Source organism: Empidonax traillii, unplaced genomic scaffold (assembly GCF_003031625.1).
Source record: "Empidonax traillii isolate 1590-97213 ecotype Southwest subspecies unplaced genomic scaffold, ASM303162v1 scaffold8:size5222938, whole genome shotgun sequence".
Taxonomy (NCBI): Eukaryota; Metazoa; Chordata; class Aves; order Passeriformes; family Tyrannidae; genus Empidonax; species Empidonax traillii.
In genome coordinates this window covers 3,836,970-3,858,414 of record NW_020955201.1, presented here as the reverse complement: position 1 = coordinate 3,858,414, position 21,445 = coordinate 3,836,970, and the positions used below count along the sequence as shown (strand labels likewise).

The window sequence follows — 21,445 nt, the reverse complement described above, 5'->3', positions numbered from 1 at the left end:
GCATTGGTGGCGGCCGGCGCGGCGCGGCGGGCGGGCGGGCGTGCTCCCCGCCGCCGCCAGGCCTCCGCGCCGCTCCGCGGAGAGCCGCCCCGCCGCCGCCACTGGCAGGCGGGCCGCTCCGAGCTGCGGCGGCCCCCAGCGCCGCTGCCGCGTCTCGGGAGCGCTCCCGCCGTTCGCTCACAGGCAGCGGCTGGCTTGGGTTTTGTTTCGGGGTATTTTTCGCTGCTGTTTGGATTTCTCTGTCTGTCTGTCTCTCTTTTCCCTCCCCTCCCCCTTTTTGGGGATCCTTCTCGTTTTTTTTTTTTTTTTTCCGTTGGGGTCGGGGTTTGTGGGCGCAGGGGGGCTGTGCCGCCGCTCCTGGAAGTCAGTTCCCCCTTCTTTCTCCTCACCTCAGACCCCAGACATTAATGGATGCGGGGCAGGAGGGAGTGCGCCTAGTCCTGGGAGGAGGAGAGGGGAGGAGGCTGGCGAGGAGGGAGGGCGTAGGGGACGGCTTGCCGGGCCTTAGGAAAGACAGTGAAAAGGCTGGGGCTTAGTCCCAGAGAGGGCAGCCTTCCTCCCCGCCTTATAGCGGGGGGGCCATCACATGGCTCCCAGCGTCAAAGCGCTGCGGGGCGAGCGGCGCCGTTTCCCCCCACCAAGAGGAGCGCCTTGCGACCATCCTGGCCCCCCGTCCTCACCCACTCCAGGAGGGGCTCTGGGGGGCCGCGGGGCGACCGGGGCCATCTTTAGTGGAAAAGGGGGGAAATAAAGATAACACATGATCCCTGCGGGGAAAAAAAAAAAAAAAAAAAAGCGCGTAAGTTTGTCTCAAAGAGCTGAAGCATCTTCCCAAGAACCGTTCGGAGTGGTCTAGGAGCTTCGCGTCTTCCAAGGCTGCTTCCCGAGATGGGGTGTCGCTTCCCGTGGGAAGAAGGAGAAAAAAAAAAAAAAAACTCAGGCCGGAGAGGGAGGTGGTGAGTTAATAAACTTCTGTCCGCGGAATGGTTTAGAGACACCTCTCTCCCCTCCTCTCCCCCTTCCCCCATCCAGAGTTAAACTTATTTGAGAATGAAATAAAATATCTCTCCAAGTGGACCTCACAAGCTCTCAAAGAACAGCCTCCAAATCACACCGCTACTCTCAGTTTATTTGTAAGGCTATTGTTTTTAAAGGGAGAGAAGCAGCTTCCTCCATTATGGAAAACACTAACAGAGACATAGAGTTACCGCTTTAGTCTGCAAAGGAAAACAATTCGCCGGCCTTTAAAATGCGAATTTTGCTCAAAGTAGGAGCAACATCCCTGAGAAACCGACACAGAGGATTGCTAGCTAATTAAGTCGCACCATTCCTCGTTTCAGGTGTTCCATGAGACGACAGAAAAGCGGCCCTCCCGTTATGTGAGGGGAAAAAAACAACCAAAACCCCACCAAAGAACCCAAATAAAACAAAACCCCACAAACTTGGAGAGAAATGCAATTACTGTGATCTTCAAAAGCAGAGCTTTGAAAAATCCCATCGTTCCCAGGATGTTCTGGCCGGTTAAACCACAATGGGATTCGACTGGGATAAAAGTAGAGGAGCATTTCGTTCTTCTGCATAAATCATCCTGAGAAGGGTGGGCTGATGCATAGATTCTAACTGATCAAATATCACTTTTCAAACAAATTACACACTCCACTTCTTGAAATACGTTCTCGATATGTTGTCTTAACCCGAAACTACAAGCCACTCTGTTTCAAACCCATTTCCATGGATTTACAACATAATCCTTTCTACTATTTCCAAATAATCCTATTTACATTTTGTTCACTACTAAGACGCCTACAGGAGAACCACCAAATGTTACAAAACAGGAAAAAAAAAAAAAAAGTAAAAGGGAAAAAAAAAGTACCCCCAGACCTAATAATTTAATATTTTTTTTCTGTAGAAATATTGATGCCACTCGAGATTTACAGTTCATACAGTTCACAAAATGCTTCTTCGAATTAGTTTTGAGGTCTTAGGGCAAACTACTAAAAGAAAGGCAGATAGGATTTTTTCTCTTCAAGAGGTTACTCGTCTTGACGAAGAATTAGTGTTTTTCGGTTTTACTCCCCCCCCTCCCCCTTTTATTCTTCATCTTCTCCCAGAAATTTAAAAAAAAATCTTTAAAACAAAAACCAGCCTCTAGAGTATGAAAAACAGTGGAGTTTAAATATTACATGGGAAAGAACCGCTGTAGAGACAAACCAAAAGAACTGGGTCTGCCCTCGATCTGCTACTATCACTCACGCAGGATGCACGGGTGTTTCACTGAGCGAGTGACAGCAGTGGCTCTTCGGTAGCACCGGGGGCCCGGGGCCCCGGCTGGATGTGGCTCCTCCTCAATGTGGCCGACGGGGGTGGTCTCGGAGGGTGACGGTGGGTAACCCCCCCGGAAGACCTGGGCAGTATTCCCAAGCCCCCGCCTGTTGATGCAAGGTGTGTGGTGTGTGTGTGTGTGTGTGCGTGTGTGTGTGCGAGGGCTGCTCAAGGGATTCCTTTCTGGGGGTCAGTTGAACCAGCATCCAGTGCGGACAATTAAGATCTCGTGTTAGTACAGCTCCTGGTGGCGACTTGTCTCTGAGCATCTTCCAGTCGCTCCCGTCCCAACCCGGCAGGTGCCGTCTTACAAGGGCAAGAAAGAAAAGACAAACGAGCAGCGGCGGCAGAACCACGAGTGGCATTTCCCGTGGTAAGACCTCGCCGTCCCGTGGGCTTTGCCCTGCCCCCCACCTCGCGGCCGATCCCGCTCCGCGCCGCTCCGCGCTCCTCCGGCCCCGGCGCTTCTCTGCGCGGACGGGGGATGCCATCTACCGGCAAGGAGCGCCGGCTCTGGTATGGTGTGTGCCGGGCAGGGACGTGTGCCAAAAGGAGCCCGCAGGAAGGGCAGGGCCGGGCAGAAACCCCGCATTTAGGGACTGAATGGGACCCCGAGAATTCTAAGGAAAAGAAGCGTTTTGGAGGTGCCCTGAGAACACTCCCCTTCATGGAATGGCTGGAATGTCCATGACCACGTTCCCACCTCTGCCCCGGGGCTCTCTGTCCACACACCCAGCCTTGAAAGGACCACCCTTGGCCCAGGACCTCAGCGGTTGCCTTCCGTGGCTTCCTGCTGGTTGTGAATGATGTGACATAACATGCACTTAAAACCACAGTAGCACAGTAGCCAGACCAGGAGTATTCTGGTTCACATGGTATGTCCAGGGACACCGGGCAGAAGCCAGGCTGGGTGGACCTGCCATGACTTCCCCTTGATTTCTCCATTATTATGGGAGGCAGTATCCCTTGGGAGCTCCATAGCACCCCAGGCCACACATCTTTCTGCAGCTAGGGAGCCTATGTCCAAGAAGGGCACACAAGAGCCCATGCAGGGAAAAAGGAATAGATGACCCCACATACCTTCCCTGGTCATTTATTCAAAATCAAAGAGCACCCTGGGCACCATTTAGGGCATTTGCAAACAGCCACACTTGCACAGTGGCTGAGGTCCCTCAAGTTTTCTGGAACTGCCCCTGACCATGCAGAGGGATGCCAAAGGCTTCCTCATCACCATATGGGTCAGATGTCTCGTGGTGATGTGCACCCCTGGGTGTTGAGTGCTTGTCTAAGTGCAGCCAGTGGAAATCAAGGCAGAGCCTGGCATTACTGACATATGCTGGAGCTGAAGAGCCTTTCCTGGGCCTTCTCAGCCTTGAAAGTCTCCAACACCAAAGGCTGCAGTTCTCCACATCGAGATCCATGTCTTACCTGCAGGACCAGACTTCATGTTATTATATAAATAATAATTTATTGAATAATTTACATTTTCTATGTCGTGCCTTAGGCCAAAGATTGGACTGAATTCTGAGCTGCTTGTGCCACGGAAAGAATAAATCTCCAGTGATGACCTTGCAACAGGATGGTTTTGTCTGTGACAAGGACAATGGCAGTGACAGTTGTGGTTTTCTTTGCCCAGTATAACAGTGACTACCATTTTAGCTCCACTTTTTTATGGGTTTATCCTCCTCTTCCCTTGCCATAGAGCTTTGAGGAAGGTAACACTTTCTTTAAGGCTTCTGCAGAGGCTGGGATTAGAATGTCTGTGTGACCACAATGCATTGTGAGGGTTGGCAGCAGTCACCTGAAAAACAAAAGAAAAATCTGTGGCTTCCAGTCATGCCTACTACTGAAAAAGAGTTTGTCACCCTTGGAGATGACCCCCTACTCCTCTTTTCAAACATATTTTTCTTCTTGGTCAAGTTTGTTTGCTTGCTTGCTTGGTTGTTTGGTTGGTTTTTTTGTTTGAGTTTGGTTTTTGGTTTTTGTTTTCCCTCCTCAGATTCTTGTAGGTCAGTACATTTGCTCTGACAAGTGAAAATCACTTCTTTTAAGGTGCTTTGCGTTTTTAATTTCTGTAAAATGTGATTTTATGTTCTCACAACCCTTCTGAATTTAAGACAGCTTTTACCAGTTTAGACCAAGACTACTCTAGCAGCATAAGCTGACTTCAACATGAGCCAAGACCATATGTCTAGGGAAGAATATAGGAACAGAGCAAGTGTGTAAAATTGATTTGTACTGCCCCAAATCTAGTTTTCAGGTTTGGGGTTGTTTTTTAAGTCAGAGATAATATCTGAATTTAATAGCCTCCTATGGGAGTTTCTTCTGTGAATTTGTCCAGTCACCTTTTATGACTGGACATGAAATCACGTACTTTTACACAACTAAACATATTCTGTGGTAGAATGTTCCCCAGCTCTAACCATGTGTGGTATGAAGTGTCTCCTTTCATTTGCTTTAAGCAAGTCACCTGCTCATTTATTCTGATGTGCTCTCATTTTTTGTACTAGAAGAGAGAAGGAATAACTGTTGTAAAACACCTTCTCCCTGCTGTTCATGGCTTTGTACATTCTGTGACAATTTTTTTTTTCACTGGTTATCTCTTTTTCGGGCTGAGGGATTCTGCTTTGGAATCAATGGATTAGCACAGAAGTAATTCTGTACTCCTGACAATCCTCATAATTCTCTCTACCTTTTCTTGTTCAGCTCAGGCCTATTATTTTTGCAATAATCCTCCTGAACAGCATGAGATGCCTAAATTTGCTTTTCCTTTTTTTATTTCACTTCATTATTTCTACTCTTTTAAGCCAGTGCCTATGCCCAATGCTAATGGAAGGATATTAGATTTTTAAAACAAATCATGTTTGTTTAGGTTACCTTTGATTTCTTCACCGACTACTGAAAGTCTTTCAAATTTTTTCCACATAAGCCCTAAGTTCTTTGTTGTAGACAAAGTTGTTGTTGTTGCTGTAGCTTTAGCAAACTAAGAGGGAGAGTCCATAATTATTATCTCAAATATTTGAGATATTTTCCGTTTCATTTTGTAGAGATGGAAGTAAGCCCCAAAGGAGTACAAACCCATTCATAAATGCAGTGAATATTGGCAGGTATGGTCTTTTTTCACTTAGAAACCCTTGGGGATAAGCTATACTGTGAATGAAGATAGAGAAGATAATTTTCCCATCTAGAACTAAGTGGGTGGTTATCGCAGTTGAGGCGGGATAGTGACATGGTTTCAAGATACCAGCTCTTTATTACAACAGTGTAGCTACCTTTATACAGTTCTAGATGACACACATACACGCACCATTGGTTTACCACTAACATAACAACTCATGATTGGACATAGCCACACGTGTCCGAACACAATAGGTCAGCATTCCTGACAGGAAACCCATTTTGTGTTACAGTCCTTACTGATCGTGGCCGAACCTCTGCCAGGTGTAGATGTTCCATCTTCGGTATCTCAGCTTACAGAGAGCCCAGAACCAGCTGGGCTTCCCCACAGGTGGTGGGTTCTGCCAGGACTTGAGCAGAAATAACAGCTAGCTGCTGCAGAAGGAGGAAGGCCCTTGCCTTGTCCAGCCTTCCCGCCTCTGGCCACTTGTACTCACCACTTACCTCCTGTTGAGAACCAGCTGGACTAGAAACTCAAAGAAGTCAACTCCAGAATGAATCACAACTTTGCAGCTGCCAAGGCATTAGTCAAAGGTAGCACACTGACACCTGTACTTCTAAAGCGGACCAAATTTAGTCCTTATTCACCCTGGGGTAAATGTGCTATGCCTAGATGGAACTATGCGGATTTTGGGTTACGTCTCAACAATGTTTCTGATTTGTAAGTATTGATGGTTTAAAGACAATCCAAAGACCACTGTCTTAGCAGCAGTCAAAACATTTCTGTGATCATGGCTTAAAAGATCAAGTCCTCTTGAATCCCGTGTATAGGATACCTACAGGAATAAACTGTTTGTTTGACATCTGTGCATAAATTTAAGGTACCAGCCTTTTCACAGTGAGGAATACGCTGACTTCTGGGTCTTACCTATTTTCTAGCAAGATCTTTGTTATTGTCAAAGACTAACATGTAAGCCTTTCTTAGCAAATTTTTACCAATTCTATTAACATGAACTCCCAAGCATTCTGCAAAACCTGTCTGAGTCATGCACAGTAAAGGTAGGGGATTCTTGATATAGCACTTCCCTGACTGGTTTTCAGGCAGCCTCTGCGGGGTGTTACAAACAGAGAGAGGCATTCACAGGTCATGAAAGGCTTGTGATGTGGCTTGAAGCCCAGTTGTTTCGGTTGCTGAGTTTAAGAGCTACAGGCACGGTGAGAAAAAGACACTGCTGAGGAGCACTCTCTTGACACTGAATTCTACTACAGATCACTCCATACAACTCAGCAGCACATGGTACAACATATGAAATGAAAACAGCACTGGACTCGAGTTCAATCTTCCTGGGCTCCTATTCAATGTTTATATATTTAGTATCCATTAGAAAGTTATGATTCTGTCAGTGAATCTTAAGTCTAGATATCTGGAGATGGTTTCTTTTTAATTTGCTTCTCTCTGAATACTTTTGCTCCTCTACTCCATAATGCAGCTATTTTCCTCCATTAAATTACTGATATATACAGATATTTTCCCAAATAACTTAGTGCTTCTTCCCCCTTATGTCTTGTTGTTAAAAATAGTATTCTTCTGAACAAATGTTTCCCAATGAGATTTTGACTACCAGACACGGATAGTCTCTCACTGCCTGAAAACACATTTTTTATTTTTTTTGTCACTGGCAATCAGGACACTATCAGGACACTATCACTATAGCTTGATCACTTTCATTTATGACCTGTGATTAGATACTGTGATGGTTCGGATTTGGCTCCCTGCCAAATGCCCAACCCCCCAGTAGCAGCCCCTCTCTTCCCCCCTTTCTACTTCCCCCAGGGCAAAGGAAAAACCCGAAAATCGAGCTAGTTATATAAAAAATATATTTTATGTATATTACAGTTAAGATGCTATGTACACAGCAAATGGGAATCCAAACACCCCCCGAAGGGATAGGGAAAGGGGAAAAAGGGACAAAAGGAAACAAAAAGGGACACCGAATAGATACGCACAATCAAACCCAAGAACTAGTAAAATAGCTAGTAAAACAAATCTCACCACATCCCTTAGAAAGCAGGATTGGCAGACACTGCCAGCACTCTCCAAGCTTCCACGTGGCAGGCCAGCGGATGCTGCAGGCCTCAGCCTTAGATAAACGAGACCGATGCAGGGACCCACTGTTCCTGAACTTCGGCGGAAGAGAAGAAGAACGAAGGCCGCTTCTCCCCTCTTATTTATACCACGATTTACGTAAAAATCGTATGGAATACTGGGAACACTGCCCCTTCCTTGGTTACAAACTGGTAACCAGGGAAGGCCTAGATTAAAACCACCACAGACACTAACTTAACACTTCTCCTCAACAAACCCTGTTATTACTTATGCAATAGCCATGGCTTTCAGAAGAGCTTTACCACTGGCATTTTGATAGCAAATGTTGTCATTATTCTGCCTTTAAAATTCCACATAATTTAGGAGAAAGTTTCCCAAGTAACCAGTTTAGTTCTCCCACTCCTATGCTACTTTTCTGCAGTTAATGAGTTTTGCTTTAGCAATGTATATTCTTTGATAGGTTTGAGATCATAACTCTCATTCTTACAGAACTGAAAAGATGTTTACTGAGCTCAGGCTCCATTTCAGTGCTACAGCTTTTGGATCTGTTTAATTTCTCAGTAGAAGTTCTGCTACAACTAAATCCAGGTTTAGGTTTATGCTTTCCATTATGCAATTACACAAAAACAATTCAAGAAAACAAGACAATACTGTTTAGCATTCTAAAATAACTTTTTCTCTGATGCAAAGTTTGTTTTTTGAAGGTCTGCTGTTTGAGATCCACAAAATGTAACCAAATCTTGGAGCCCCTTGAACTGTCATTCTTGAGCTGCTTTAGTAGATTGATTATACAACTCAGTGATGTGGTTTTCAACATAATTTACCTTCAAAATCTCACATGAGGGAATATGAGATCATACCTCTAGATCAGTTAACCCAAGATGACAGCTGAAACAGCATTTTCTACAACATCTCTCTTGGAATAGTCTTCCTGTGACTCATTTTCACTTCAGTATTTCAGCCTATTAAATAATTTTGCATATTTGCAATTATCATTTAGCCTAGTAACTCTAAAATCTTTCTCGTACATTGATGGCAGACTGTGATAAAGCTGATTGAATTTTACTTTCAATACCTTGCAGTGATTCAGGTTAAGTTTGTTTTTTTGTTTTTGTTTTTGTTTTTTTTCATTGTGGTTCTCTTCCCTTCTACTGCAGGTACATTGCTACAGGCACATTGCCAGTTTCACACTGCAATAAATTTATAAGCTTTCTTTTTAGTTCATAACAAACTCTCTGTTCCCCAAACTAACCCCAAATACTCCCTTCTCTTGAATCTGTGTTTTGTTTTTTTTTTCTTTCTGAATTAGATACTGGGTTTGCTAGTTCAGATACAGTAATATGGGCTTCTCCTCCCATCTCTTCTGCTCAAACTGAGTCACTGCTCCAATTTTGCACATATGCTAGACCAAATTTTTAGAGGTGACCAACCATCCTTTACAGTTGTTTGATCATCCCCTAATTTTCATCTGTGATGTGTCTGCTGGGAGGCACAAGTTGCTCTTCAGCAGCACCTTTTGAATCATCACTTCCTTGAGATCTGTCACCACCAGATGGAGTAACTTCAGGGTTATCACAAATTTTCACTAATTACAAGTCTCAGTTTTAAGAAACCAAAATCTTTTGTACAAATTAACATTCAGCTCTGGAGCATTGAAAAGATAACATAAGAACAAATAAAATCTACAGACATATAAAAATCACTGCCTTGGCAAAGCCTTGGCTCTGAGGATTACTAACAAGGGAGACTTAACATTAATCAACAAAAAAGTATAAATTATTAACATAGTTTTACAGAAACAAGAACAGAGAAATAGTTTATTGAGGATATTTCAGAGAAGAACCAGTATAAAAGGCATTAAAATACAGGATGAGATCGCAAGGTCAGTAGTACTTCCTGATGACAGTGGGCACTTTGGTTTCAGATGCGATGGTGATTAGAGCAGGGTCACAGAGCAGCAGAGCTACTTCTCTGGCATCACTCTGTGAGCACATGTAGCACTGATGGGAATGCCAGGCTTCTTCCCCCATAAATCTACTCCTTCAGTCTATATGCAACAAAGGTCCAGACCCTGCAAAGATTGCATAGCTTTCTGTTGGAGCCAAACATGTGCATTTCTGATGACCATGAGATTAGTCCCATAAGACTCATGAGGGGGACCAAACTCGAACACATTGGCAAACCTGGGGAGGATTGAAGTTTTAGGCTGTGAATAACTGGTGTACTGAGGAACGGAACATAGGCTGGGAACAGGATTTACAGGATTCAAATGCAATAGTAACTGCTTGAGTAAGGGCCTGGGAGGTGTGTGTTTGGCTCTCAGAGTAGTATTTGGATAACATAAACAGTACCAGAAAAGAGCACACTAAGGCCTCAGTGATGGAAAACAAGGTTATAGGAGAATAGCTCTGAGAGGTCCAGCAGGGGCACGCAGAGGGTGTCCGGTGACCGGCAGCAAGCAGCCTGGTAACAAAACAGATAAGGCAAAGCCGGGGGGAAAACACCTGAGGTGGAAGGAACATGAAAGAGGACAAGGACTGACACGTAGGTATGGTGACAGAAAAAGCCTTGGCAGTTTGGTTGGACAGGGCAATCGGGGTGTCAGGGGGTTGGTTCACTTAAGAGGTCCCACTGTGGATCTTTGCAATGACCCACTGGAAGGAAGGAGGCAAAACTCTAGGGGCAGTGGGGAAAGCACAGACATGGGTTTGGGGAGGGGGCCTGCACTGCACAGGTGAGAAACACAACAATTACATGTTTTCTAGGAAGTAAAATATTAGTGAGGCCACATCTGGAGTACCATGTCCAGTTCTGGGCTCCTCAGTACAAGACAACAAACTACTGTGGAGGATTCAGATGTATAAAAAAATGATCACTGGAGCATCTCTCTTATGAGATACTGAGGGAGCTGGGCCTGTTTATCTAGTGAAGACTGGGACAGGATCTCATTAATGTGTATAAATATCTCATAGGTAGGTGCCTAAAGGATGATTCCAGACTCTTTTCAGTGGTGTTCAGCAACAGGATAAGGAGCAATGGCCATAAACTTAAACACAAGAAACTTCAACTTAACATGAGGGAGAACTTCTTTACAAGGCAGGGGGCAGAGTACTGGAACAGGCTGTCTGGGGAAGTCACGGAGCCTCCCTCTCCGGAGACATTAGAAGTCCACCTGGACATGCTCCTGTGCAATCTGCTCTAGATGACCTTGCCTTAGCAGGGGGGTTGGACTTCACAGGTCTTCTTCATAGGTCCCTTCCAACCCTAATGATTCTGTAATGCCAAACTGGGGCTGGTCACACCTGTGGCAGGGAACTTCTCTGGCGAGGCTGCAGGTGGCAGGGTAAGGTAAGAGAGCCATGAAGTACGTGAGGCGTGGCATGGCAAGGCATGGTGAGTGGTGGGTCCTGCCTTTGGCCACAATAACCCCATGCAGGCTGGGGCAGAGTGGCTGCAGTGGAAATGGATCCAGGAGTGATGGTGGACAGCTGACTGAACAAGAGCCAGCCGTGTGCCCAGGTGCCCAAGAAGGCCAATGGCACCTGGTTTGTATCAGAAATAGTGTGAGCAGCAAGACTAGGGAAGCGATTGTTTTCCTCTATACTTGGCACTGGAGAGGCCACAACTTAAGTACTGTGTTCAGTTCTGGGTCCCTATTACAGGAAAGATATGGAGGTGCTGCAGGACATTCAGAAAAGGGCAACAAAGCTGGTGAAAGGTCTGGAGCCACTCAGGGATGGCTGAGGGACCTGGGGGAACTCATCCTGGAAAAAAGGAGGCTCAGGAAAGACCCTATCGCTCTCTACAACTACCTGAAAGGAGGCTAAAGCAAGGTGGGAATCGGTAAGTAGCCGACAGGAGGAGAGGACACGGTCTGAAGCTGCACCGGGGGAGGTGGACATTAGCAGGAACGTGTTCACAGAAAGGGCGATTGGCCGTCGGAATGGGGTGCCCAGGGAGGTGGTGGAGTCCTCATCACTAGAAGCGTTTAGGAGAAGACTTGACGCGGCATAAAGTGCCGTGGCTTAGCTGACACGGTGCTGTTTGCCCACAGGCTGGACTCGGTGACCTTTCCCGCTCCCTCATCCTTGGCTCGCCTGCCCCGCCCCGCCGGGCGGAGGGCGCCCCCTGTCGGCACCGCCGGCTGCGCACGCGCGCCCCGGGGCACCGCTCCTTCCTTCCGGTCGCCATCTCGCTGCGGCCGCGTGTGGATCCCCGCGCCCTGCCCGCCGCTCCGGCCCCGCTCCGGCGCCGCCTCCCTCGCCGAGGTACGGTGAGGGCGGCCCGGAGGGGCGTGTGGTGCGGCCGGGACTGCGGGGCGGTGGGCGGCGGTACGGCGGCAGCGGCGGAGGTGGAGGTGGTGGGTAGAGGGAGGGAAGGCGGTTACGGGCTGGGCCTGAAGGGAGGCGAGGCGAGGCGAGGCTCGGCCGGGCCGGGCCGGGCCGGGCCGGGCCTGGCTGGGCGGCGCAGCCCGGGATCTGAGCCCGCTTCCGACCCCGTGGCGGGGCGTGTAGGTGTGCGGGCAGGGGTGGCCGGGGGGCCCCGGTGCCCGCTTGCCCCACCTGCGTTCCACAGCCGCCTGTGCCGGCGCTCTCGTTGCTTTCGCAGATGAAGGAGACTATCATGAACCAGGAGAAGCTGGCCAAGCTGCAGGCCCAAGTGCGCATCGGTGGCAAGGTAGGAGCGGTCGCCCCGCCCTTCCCTCGGGCTTGCGCGTCCTGCACCTACGCCGGGCCTGGCACGAGGCGTTCTGGAACTGGGGTGGGAGCAGACCTGAGCACGCCTAGCCTGGCTGGACTGTCCGTAGGGGTAGCGACGGTGTTGCAGGGCGCTCTGGAGTCACATCCCTAGGAGCTGGATGTAGTAGCTGAATCTCCAGCTATTTGGCTTTGGTTTTGTTATGTTACAGCAATTTAGTATCCGATATTAGGGCGCACGGGAATCTCATGCGGTTTAACAAGACCAAGTGCACGGTGCTGGACCTGGGTCGGGGCAAGCCCCTGTATCAGTACAAGCTGGGGGATGAACAGATGGAGAGCAGCCCTGCTGAGAAGGACTCAGAGGTACTGATGCATGAGAAGCTGGACATGACCCAGCAATGTGCACTCACAGCCCAGAAACCCAATTATGTCCTGGGCTGCATCAAAAGCAGTGTGGGCAGCAGGTCAAGAGAGGGGATTCTGCCCCTCTACTCTGCTCTCATGAGACCCCACCTGGAGCATTGGATCCAGCTCTGGGGTCCCTTTTGGAGTGAATTCAGAGGAACACTGAGTTGATCAGAGGGATGGAGCACCTCTCCTGTGGGAAAAGGCTGAGAGAACTGGGATTGTTTAGCCTGGAAAAGAGAAGGTGTCAGGGTGACCTCGTTTCAGTGTTTCAGTATTTGAAGGGAGTCTACAAGAAAGGTGGGGCAGGACTATTTACAAGAGCATGTAGTGACAGGACAAGGGGGAATGGGTTTAAATTGAAAGAGGGTAGGTCTAGATAAGATATTAGAAAAAAGCACTGTGGGGGTGGTGAGACACTGGAGACCCAGGTTTGCCCTGGGAAGTAGTGGATACCCTGTCTCTGGGGGTGCTCAAGGCCAGGTGGGATGGGGCTTTGAACAACGTAGTCTAGCTGAAGGTGTCCCTGCCCACAGCAGGGAGTTGGAACCAGATGATCTTTGTGGTCCAACCCAAACACTTTGTAGAGGGTTTTGTTACAGACTCGTCAGAAATATTAAGGTTGCTTAAAGCTGTTTTTCAGTCTTTCAGCACAAGTTGGAAATTCTGCACTTGTTACATGCCTGTAGTTGTAGACTAACAAGCTCAGAAGACCTTTTCATTTTGTTAAGACATCTGAATATGCGTACCTGTGTGTTTACTTATAATCTGAAAAGACAAAAAGTATATTTAGTATAGTCATAGGGCAGTATATATTTTAATTACAGAGTGAGTCTTAATTCAGGAATTTTTCAGTAATGTTTTTATATGTGGGAGCATACACAATGTTCTAGAATACAAATTACTCAACAGAACTCTTGCAAAGGAGTTTCCAGGAGCTTTCATTCCTGTGGTGTTTGGTTCTGTGGGTTTGTTTTTTTTTTTTTTTTTGGCTGATTGCTTGAGATTTAGACAGCCTTAAATCAGGATTAGTGAAGTAATTCGTTGCCTTGGTGATTTTGGATATTCTTTGTACGAGTTACTGGTTAATAAGAGTACTCCTGTATTATGTTGCTGATTCTGTGCATGTTAACCGGTGCATGTTTGTTGACTGTAGAGGCTTTTAATATTTGTCACATAAGAGCATGGCACGCATTCAGATTACAGCTCTCACAGCTCTCTGGTCAATATCAAAAAAAAAAAAAAAAAAAAAAGTCTTTTAGAGACATTAAGCAAAGCTTAGAATGATGGTGCTGTAATTTATTTTTAAAATTTGCCTGTGAATTATTTGGAATGCCTGAACTTGAGTTTTAATTTTATTTTTTTTTCATAGTTCGAAATGATTTCTGGGATTCTTCATGGCATTGTTGCCATGTAAGTTGAGATAGGTGTGGAAGAAGTACATGCTTCTACATAGTCCTTGAATGTTGTGAAATTTACTGAGATCTTTGGTCCAGAGAGACTTAGAAAATACCTTATCTGTCTCAATTTCTGGGTACACAAGGCACTACAATCAAGCCATTTCTGCTATTTTTAATTATTTCCAAATCACTCTAAATGCTTAACTAACAGTAGCAGGGAGTGTATATCAAGCTGTCTAGACAAAAATGTAAACTTCTGAGGTGTAGTCTTCCAAATATTGGTTTCATAGGAATTTGTCATTCACACTCCTTGTTGCTGGTAACTGAGTTACTTTAAAGTTGTTAGTGTCCAGCCAGTTTTCCAGCTTCTGGCAGTTAACTGAAAAGGTATTCCAGCTATTTGTATGGCTGGGCAGCAACACATTCTCTTACTGCTGTGTGTGGCAAATGAGCAGCTAGAGTAGGAGGACTTAAATTTATAGTTACAGTATGTAAAAAAGAGCTTAGTTTCACTTATTCCTAGATATATTTTATGTCATATTTTACTGAACCCTTATGATTTTACAAGGGAGTATAGAATGACATTTTCTGCTTTTTCATGGCTATAGTTGTCTCCTAATGTGGGACAGTTATTTCCCTGGAGAAATCTAGAGCTCTGGATCTGCAGGGAACTTAAACTTTTCTTGTTTGATTTCTACATAGGGTTGGTCTGGAACATTTTTGACAAATGAATTTATAAAATATTTTAGAAAAAGATGCATTCTTCAAATATGTAAGTCCGTCAAATGGGAGATGGCTATCTGGAATAAAAATTTAGTATTTTGAATTTCCTCATATTCATTTATTAATCACGTTTTCATAACTTTATGGCTTCTGACTACTACTAAAATTTGACTATAATTTAAGAAAGATGATCTAAGGAAAAAGTAGTAAGCTTTGGAAACTACCTAAAGCTGTTCATTCTTTAGTTTTGTGTCTGTGATAGCTTGGGTTAACAATGCGAAACCTGCAATTTCTCTTTTCTAAGATGTTGCAGAATACCATAAGGTTTGTGGAATAAATGCTTCTCACAGACTGTGCAAATATTGCCTTTTAGGAAGGGAAGGACTGCTGCAGTGCAGCTGGGGGGTGGGGTTGCATGCACTGTAACACAGAAACACAGCAGTCGAACTTTGTATGTTAAGTTGATTTGTTGATGTTGCAAAGTACTGACACAGCCCTGAGGATTAGAGTTTATGAAGAGCTACTTAAGTTTTTTTTTTTTCTTTTTTGCAAAGGGTACTGCCCGCAGAAAGAAGAAGGTTGTTCACAGAACAGCTACAGCAGATGACAAGAAACTTCAGTTTTCATTGAAGAAACTGGGAGTCAACAATATTTCTGGAATTGAAGAGGTAATTGATTTAAAGGAGAAAACATTGTATATGTAAATAGAAAAGGTATTAAAATTGATTTTCTGGTAAGTAACATAGCTCCCAAACTTGTCTCTAAAATACCAATAGGACTTCATGGAGCTTTAAGAACTTCAATTTCCTGTTAAATTGAAAGATCTTGCTAAACTGCTTCAAGTACTGGATTTTTTTTCTTGCAGGTAAACATGTTTACCAATCAAGGAACAGTCATTCACTTCAATAACCCAAAAGTTCAGGCATCTCTGGCTGCTAACACTTTCACTATCACTGGCCATGCTGAGACAAAGCAGCTGACAGAAATGCTTCCTAGCATCCTAAACCAGCTTGGAGCTGACAGTCTGACCAGCCTGAGAAGATTGGCAGAAGCCCTACCCAAGCAATGTAAGTTGAAACCTGAATGTGTTTCATGCTGGCAGCTGATGTGAGGCAGTGCACTCTTGCTGCCTGCTTATAAACGCTTATAAAGAAATGGAACTCCTTAGATCTTATTTATAGCTCAAATCCAATGACAAGTATAACTCAGTAAAGTCGTGTCACCTGTTGGCATGTCTTGCAGCTGGTCTAGCACTGGAAAGTTGTAGCCAGACTTGATATTGTAGTAGTTTCCTTCTTGATGTAGCTACCATATTTTGACATACCTTGTTCATTAAAGCTAGGTGGATGAATTACTTTTGAACAATTAGGTTTTCTAAAGGGACACTTTGAATGGAAGTATAAGTAATGGGGAAAGGGACTTAAAAAACGTCTTCGGTTGCTTTTCTGCCTCGCAGGTGTGGTGAAGGTATTTCTTGTGTGAGCTTTTTAATAGGTAGGAGGGAATTACACAGTATTTGTAAGGAAGCACATCATAATTTCAGTATGCATAGAACAGTGCAGGGAACAGGGCTGGCATGAGCATCAAACTAGGTACACCAGCTTCCTCTTCCATCCTTACATTAGTAAAACAACTGGAACATTTGTTCTTTCTAAAACTGTGTGGGAATAGTAGAGGGGGGACTTGAGTAAGTGGTGTTTGGAAAAGATGCTGCCACAACAGGATGAGAATTAGGAGTGAAAGACAGGCTTGTTGACACAGGGAACATTCCTTGTGTTGTGCATATACAGTCTTCCTACTTTCTGAAATACCTTAAGCCTATTCCTTTCAAGATATGGAACATCCTAAATATGGGAAAAATGGAAGAATATCATTGTGTTCAGTTTTTGGTGTTTCTGACTTGATTGTAATTTTTTTCTTACTCTATTGCCAATGAAAGAGCCTGTATTTCCATTCCTAAAGTTTATGATAGTACCCTCCTGTCAACTTCCCACTGTTTTTCCTTCTTCCTGCTAGAAGTAGTCTTCAGGATGTGGGGTAAAATGCTTCTTTCCCCATCCATGATTCTTGGGTCTCTTCTTCCTAATATCATCTGTGTGGCTTCCTTGTTATAGTAGTAGGTTTGAAAGAAAAAAGTACTTGAAAGATTGAAAATGATCCTTGAAGTTCTGTCTTATAACAAGGCGGTTATATTTTAAGATAAATTGTGTAGTTATAATAAGAGGAGGTTTTTTTGAAGTGATTGCTTTGTATGACTTAGTAAATAGCTGGTTTTTTTCAGTTAGGGTGGATGCCAGAGTATGCACAAAACTTTCTTTTCAGTATTGTCAGCTAGATTTGGAAGCCTAACATCAATGAGTGAGGCATTTGTGATGATTGCAGGTGCTAAAGTAAACATGGGGATGAGAGACAATGCAAGCAACTTAGGAGGACATAACATCATTTCCTTTTAAAATGTCCCATTTGACAGTAAGATGCACTTGAGATTTAAGAGCTTTCTGCTGTTAAAAAAGCAAATGAAGGTTAGTGGTGTCCCTATCCCAAGCCCTTTCAAACTAAAGTGTATGCATTCACTGGTTCTGATTCTCTAGAAATTATTGTACAGGTCTAGTATAAACCCATCTTACTCCTCATGCTTTTTTTGAAAACTGAGAAGGATGAATCAGAACAAAACTTAAGTGCTAGAGAGTATGAGACAGCTTACCCTTGGTAGTACAGCTAAGAATAGCAGTAAAAGTAGTGGCTCAGGCACCTGAGATATCTATTCTTAACATTACACTGCTGCAGTTCAGCAAATGCTTGTTGGTCTGCTGCCATGGGTATGGTTAACTTTCTATATCTTGTGAAAGACATTGGGAATGGTTAAAGAAATTACTGAGCAAACATGGGGAACAGAACACTTGCTCACCTCAACCACCTAAGAAGTGTATAAAATTGTGCATCCAGTCCCCTAATTCTCTGACTTTGCCAGGGAACAATAGTGTCTTTTAAATACCTCTCAGTCATGTGTGTCTGCTTGCAACTTCCCAACTGCACCTCAGTTTTCTTTTGAGTGTCTAGGATCATAAGATCATTTCTTTTCCTTTAAAATTTATCATAAATCTTGAGTAACATGCAATAGTCAATAAACCAACTTACTTTTAAGAGAAATTGGTATAATCAGTCTCTGCATTGTATTTGAAAATTATTACCATGAAGAGCACTCAGTATGGTTAGATACAAAATGGGGACTAGTAAACTGGTTTACCACACATCATCTGACTTCCCTGCTAGACTGTTTGAGCACTATCATTAACAAAGGGAGTGTGAACTTCCTAGGTTAGTTGAAAATTTTTGTTCAGCAGGGGAACTGGATAAAGCATTGTATCTTACCTCAGAATCTTACATAATGCTTTCAGAAAACACAAAGCAAAACAGCTAATCAAGATGCCTATGGTGAGTTTGAGTGACACTTTTGAACTTCTTGCTCTTGTAGCTGTGGATGGAAAAGCACCTCTTGCTACTGGTGAAGATGATGATGATGAAGTTCCAGGTAAGAACAAGCATGCAGTGGAGGAAAAGGAAGTGAATTATTCTGAGAGATTTCAGCATAAGCAGAGCATATAAGATCAGGCCGGGAGTGGTAAGAGTATTGGCTAGTCACTTGCTGCCACAGAATTTCTGCAGGCAGATGATCTCCTTGATTTCAGATACCATGAGAGACTTAGTAGTTTGAGCTAGCATTTTGATCCTGTGTAGAAGTAGTAACTATGGCTAAGATAATTATTTAATATTCCATAAGAAGGGCCTGAAGATAGTACCTTCTCAGTATGATTTTGCCCAGTTGTGAGTATAGTGAAGTTAAATGCTTTTAAAATTGTGCTAATAATGAATCATCCAAAACTTCTGTGGCTGAGCAAAGAGAATGAATCATGAAGCTCATTTGGTCTGTATTTTATAAGCTGAAAGTTTTTATGTTGTAAAAACTTGTGATGAAGTGGAACTTTGGAAAAAATCCAAACCCAAAATGTTTGGAAAAGGGAAAGTGGGTCAAACTTTAATTCTAACAATCTTCTTTTTCTAGATCTGGTTGAAAACTTTGATGAAGCTTCGAAGAATGAGGCAAACTGAACTAAGTTTTACTTTCTGAATAAAACTGAAACTTGAAAAAGCTACATAGAGCTGCTATTTTATATTGTGACTGCTTTGATCTAATTTCCTGATGAGATCTCAAGATCTATCATATTTGGAAACTCCTTGAATCTGCAGCTCCTTAGTTACTGCTTGTATACCATATTATTTCTGTGGCCCGAACAAACATATGCTTTGAAATAAGTCAGATTGCTAACAAATTTCTGCCTACACGCATTTTTTGAGTACCTTGTATACAAGCAAAACCCTATCTTTTAATGAACTTTGACATACAATAAAAATATTAAAAAAAGTTTCTGGTGTGGCTTTTTGTCAGAAAAGCAGAAAGAAAAATGGCTGTAAATATTTATCTTAAAAAGTTTTGCTTTTCTGCAGGGCATCTTCCTTTTGCTATGTTAAAAAGCTGGCCTCCCTAAAAAAAAGGCATTATAAAGCATTTTGTATTTAATCATTGATTCCCAGTGTGTGCGGGTCAGAGCTACATATGCTGTAAGTCACTTTGTAACCTACAGAATTTGAGAAATAAATTAGTATTCTAGCCACAGTTACTGGTGGCATAATATAACATAGAACATGCAAGTTGAGAAAGAAATTTACTTGGCCGTGAAGAACAGCAGCAAGCAATTGGCATCTCGGGGAACTTAGAGTGTTAAATTTTTATCTTCAGTATTTACTAGGTTTAATAGGTATTTAATAGTTTAGTAGGTATTTGCAGGACATAACTGTTAAATGGGTTAAACAATACATTCCCATTATTTTAATTTTACTTATCTGAAAATATCAGTTATGTGGGGGAATGAATTATAGGAAGGGGGAAAAGCCTTAATAAAATTGTTAATGGCTCTTTATTAAGTCTGTATATATCAGCTCCAGATCTATTAACTAACAATTTTGTTTGAATGTTTCAGTAATATGTTATTGCTTTTTTGTGTTACAGAGAAAAAAATAACTTGGTTTTAGGGCACAAGAAAGACTTTTCAAATTCCATTCTGACCATTGTATAGCTGGAGCTTCCAGGGGCAAGGGCTAAAACTTCATGTCTGTGAGTCACTGATGTTAATGATAGATCATATCACTTGCATAACAGAAGGTAAGCTAGGATGGAAGAGCACTCAGCTGCCAGCCGTCTTAACTTGTTTCTAGAACAAGTACTTTTGGAAGTCGAAATTCACCCTGACTTGTCCAGGATAAAATCCAGGTAAGACTTTGCTATAGCCATAACAAAGTTCTACTCGTGTTTGGGAAAAGGTGGGTCTGTGTCTAACTTGCCGAGCACGTTTTTCATGGTGTAAGTCATTACTGTTGGGAAACTGGAGGAACTTATTCAAGCCATAAAACTCTTGTGGTTTGAGGTAAGACACAGTCTGATGTGAGCATGACATGGCTGAAGTCAAGTGCAAGAACTTAAAGTAATGATATGAGTACACTTGTCTCAGTTTGCAAGTACTTTGGAGCTTGTTAGCCCATAAGGCAATCCATCTACGTCCTGAGGACCTCGCTGCCACCGTCCAAGCGTGCTTGGCCCCGGCAGATAAACCTCAGGATTAAAGGGTGGGCTCAGTTCCGCGCACACTGTGTCTCACCTAAAAAATCCAATGCGCAGGCTGGAAGGTGTAAAGACCTTCCCCGATTCTTCGTTTGCGAAGACTGGCCATTACATATTTCTACCATTGAATTAGTTAAAAGAGTATGTTCCTTGAATTGTGGAAGTACAGTAGAAAAACTACAGACTGTGTGAATTTGTGTTTTGAAATGAGGATGGTGAATGTAATTGCCCTCTAAAAGGTAACCAAATTCTACAGAGTAGTTTACCAGACTTCCTGTGACCTGTCAAATCAGTAAATGACATGCTGGGTTTTTCTTAGAAGTCAATAAATGTGTTACCTGTTTTGTGATTCAGATATATAAGTCCTCATAAATACTTAAAGCCACTGTAGCTGCTGTTAATGAAATACTTCATACTGGTTTCCTATGAAGTGACTTAAATGTCTTGCTTAGGTGTTCCAGACAGTTTTTTGCCACTAACAGACATACTTGGTGCTTAAAAAATAAGATTGTTACTAAAGCAGTGTCTTTGAAATGCAAAGAAAGGCTAATCTAGTGATAAACAGCTATGTGACATGTCTGGAAGTCTGTGTGCAAAAGTACACTCCCAACACTCTCAGTCAGGAAATACTGGCATATCTGCATTCCCAGACTCTTGACTGAGGACAAAGATATGAGCAAAATGTGTTCTTCATTATTGCAGATTCGAATTGGAAGTGTATAATAGTCTTCATGGCTAACTTAAATGCTCAGTCCTGGACTCAGTGCTGTGATGATTTCCTCTTGCTAAGGAGAGTTTGGTTATGCTCTTCTTAGTCTGTCATTAACTGCTGGAAACTGAGATTAGTTGTCACGATGTTTCTTATCAGGTTGAACTTCTATGTAACCATAATGTAATTATGTCATTATGGATTCACATCTGTAGTTTTACTCTGGCTTTGTATTTCCATTCCAAATATTTTGAACAATGGAGAAATGAAAACAGATGCCTGTGT

General features: G+C 43.6%; 1 protein-coding gene across 2 annotated transcripts; it reads left to right on the top strand.

The window, feature by feature from the left end:
- Positions 1-11,761: 11,761 nt before the first annotated feature.
- BTF3 (basic transcription factor 3) lies at positions 11,762-19,197 on the top strand. Of its 2 annotated transcripts, none has more exons than XM_027883340.1 (6): positions 11,762-11,814; positions 12,155-12,223; positions 15,329-15,442; positions 15,640-15,841; positions 18,250-18,306; positions 18,838-19,197. In XM_027883340.1, the coding sequence occupies exons 2-6, from the start codon at positions 12,155-12,157 to the stop codon at positions 18,882-18,884; spliced, it is 489 nt and encodes a 162-aa protein (XP_027739141.1). In that variant the 5' UTR covers positions 11,762-11,814; the 3' UTR covers positions 18,885-19,197. The 2 variants fall into 2 exon arrangements, with proteins under 2 accessions (XP_027739141.1, XP_027739149.1); XM_027883348.1 differs by lacking the exon at positions 11,762-11,814 and adding an exon at positions 11,846-11,863.
- Positions 19,198-21,445: the final 2,248 nt, after the last annotated feature.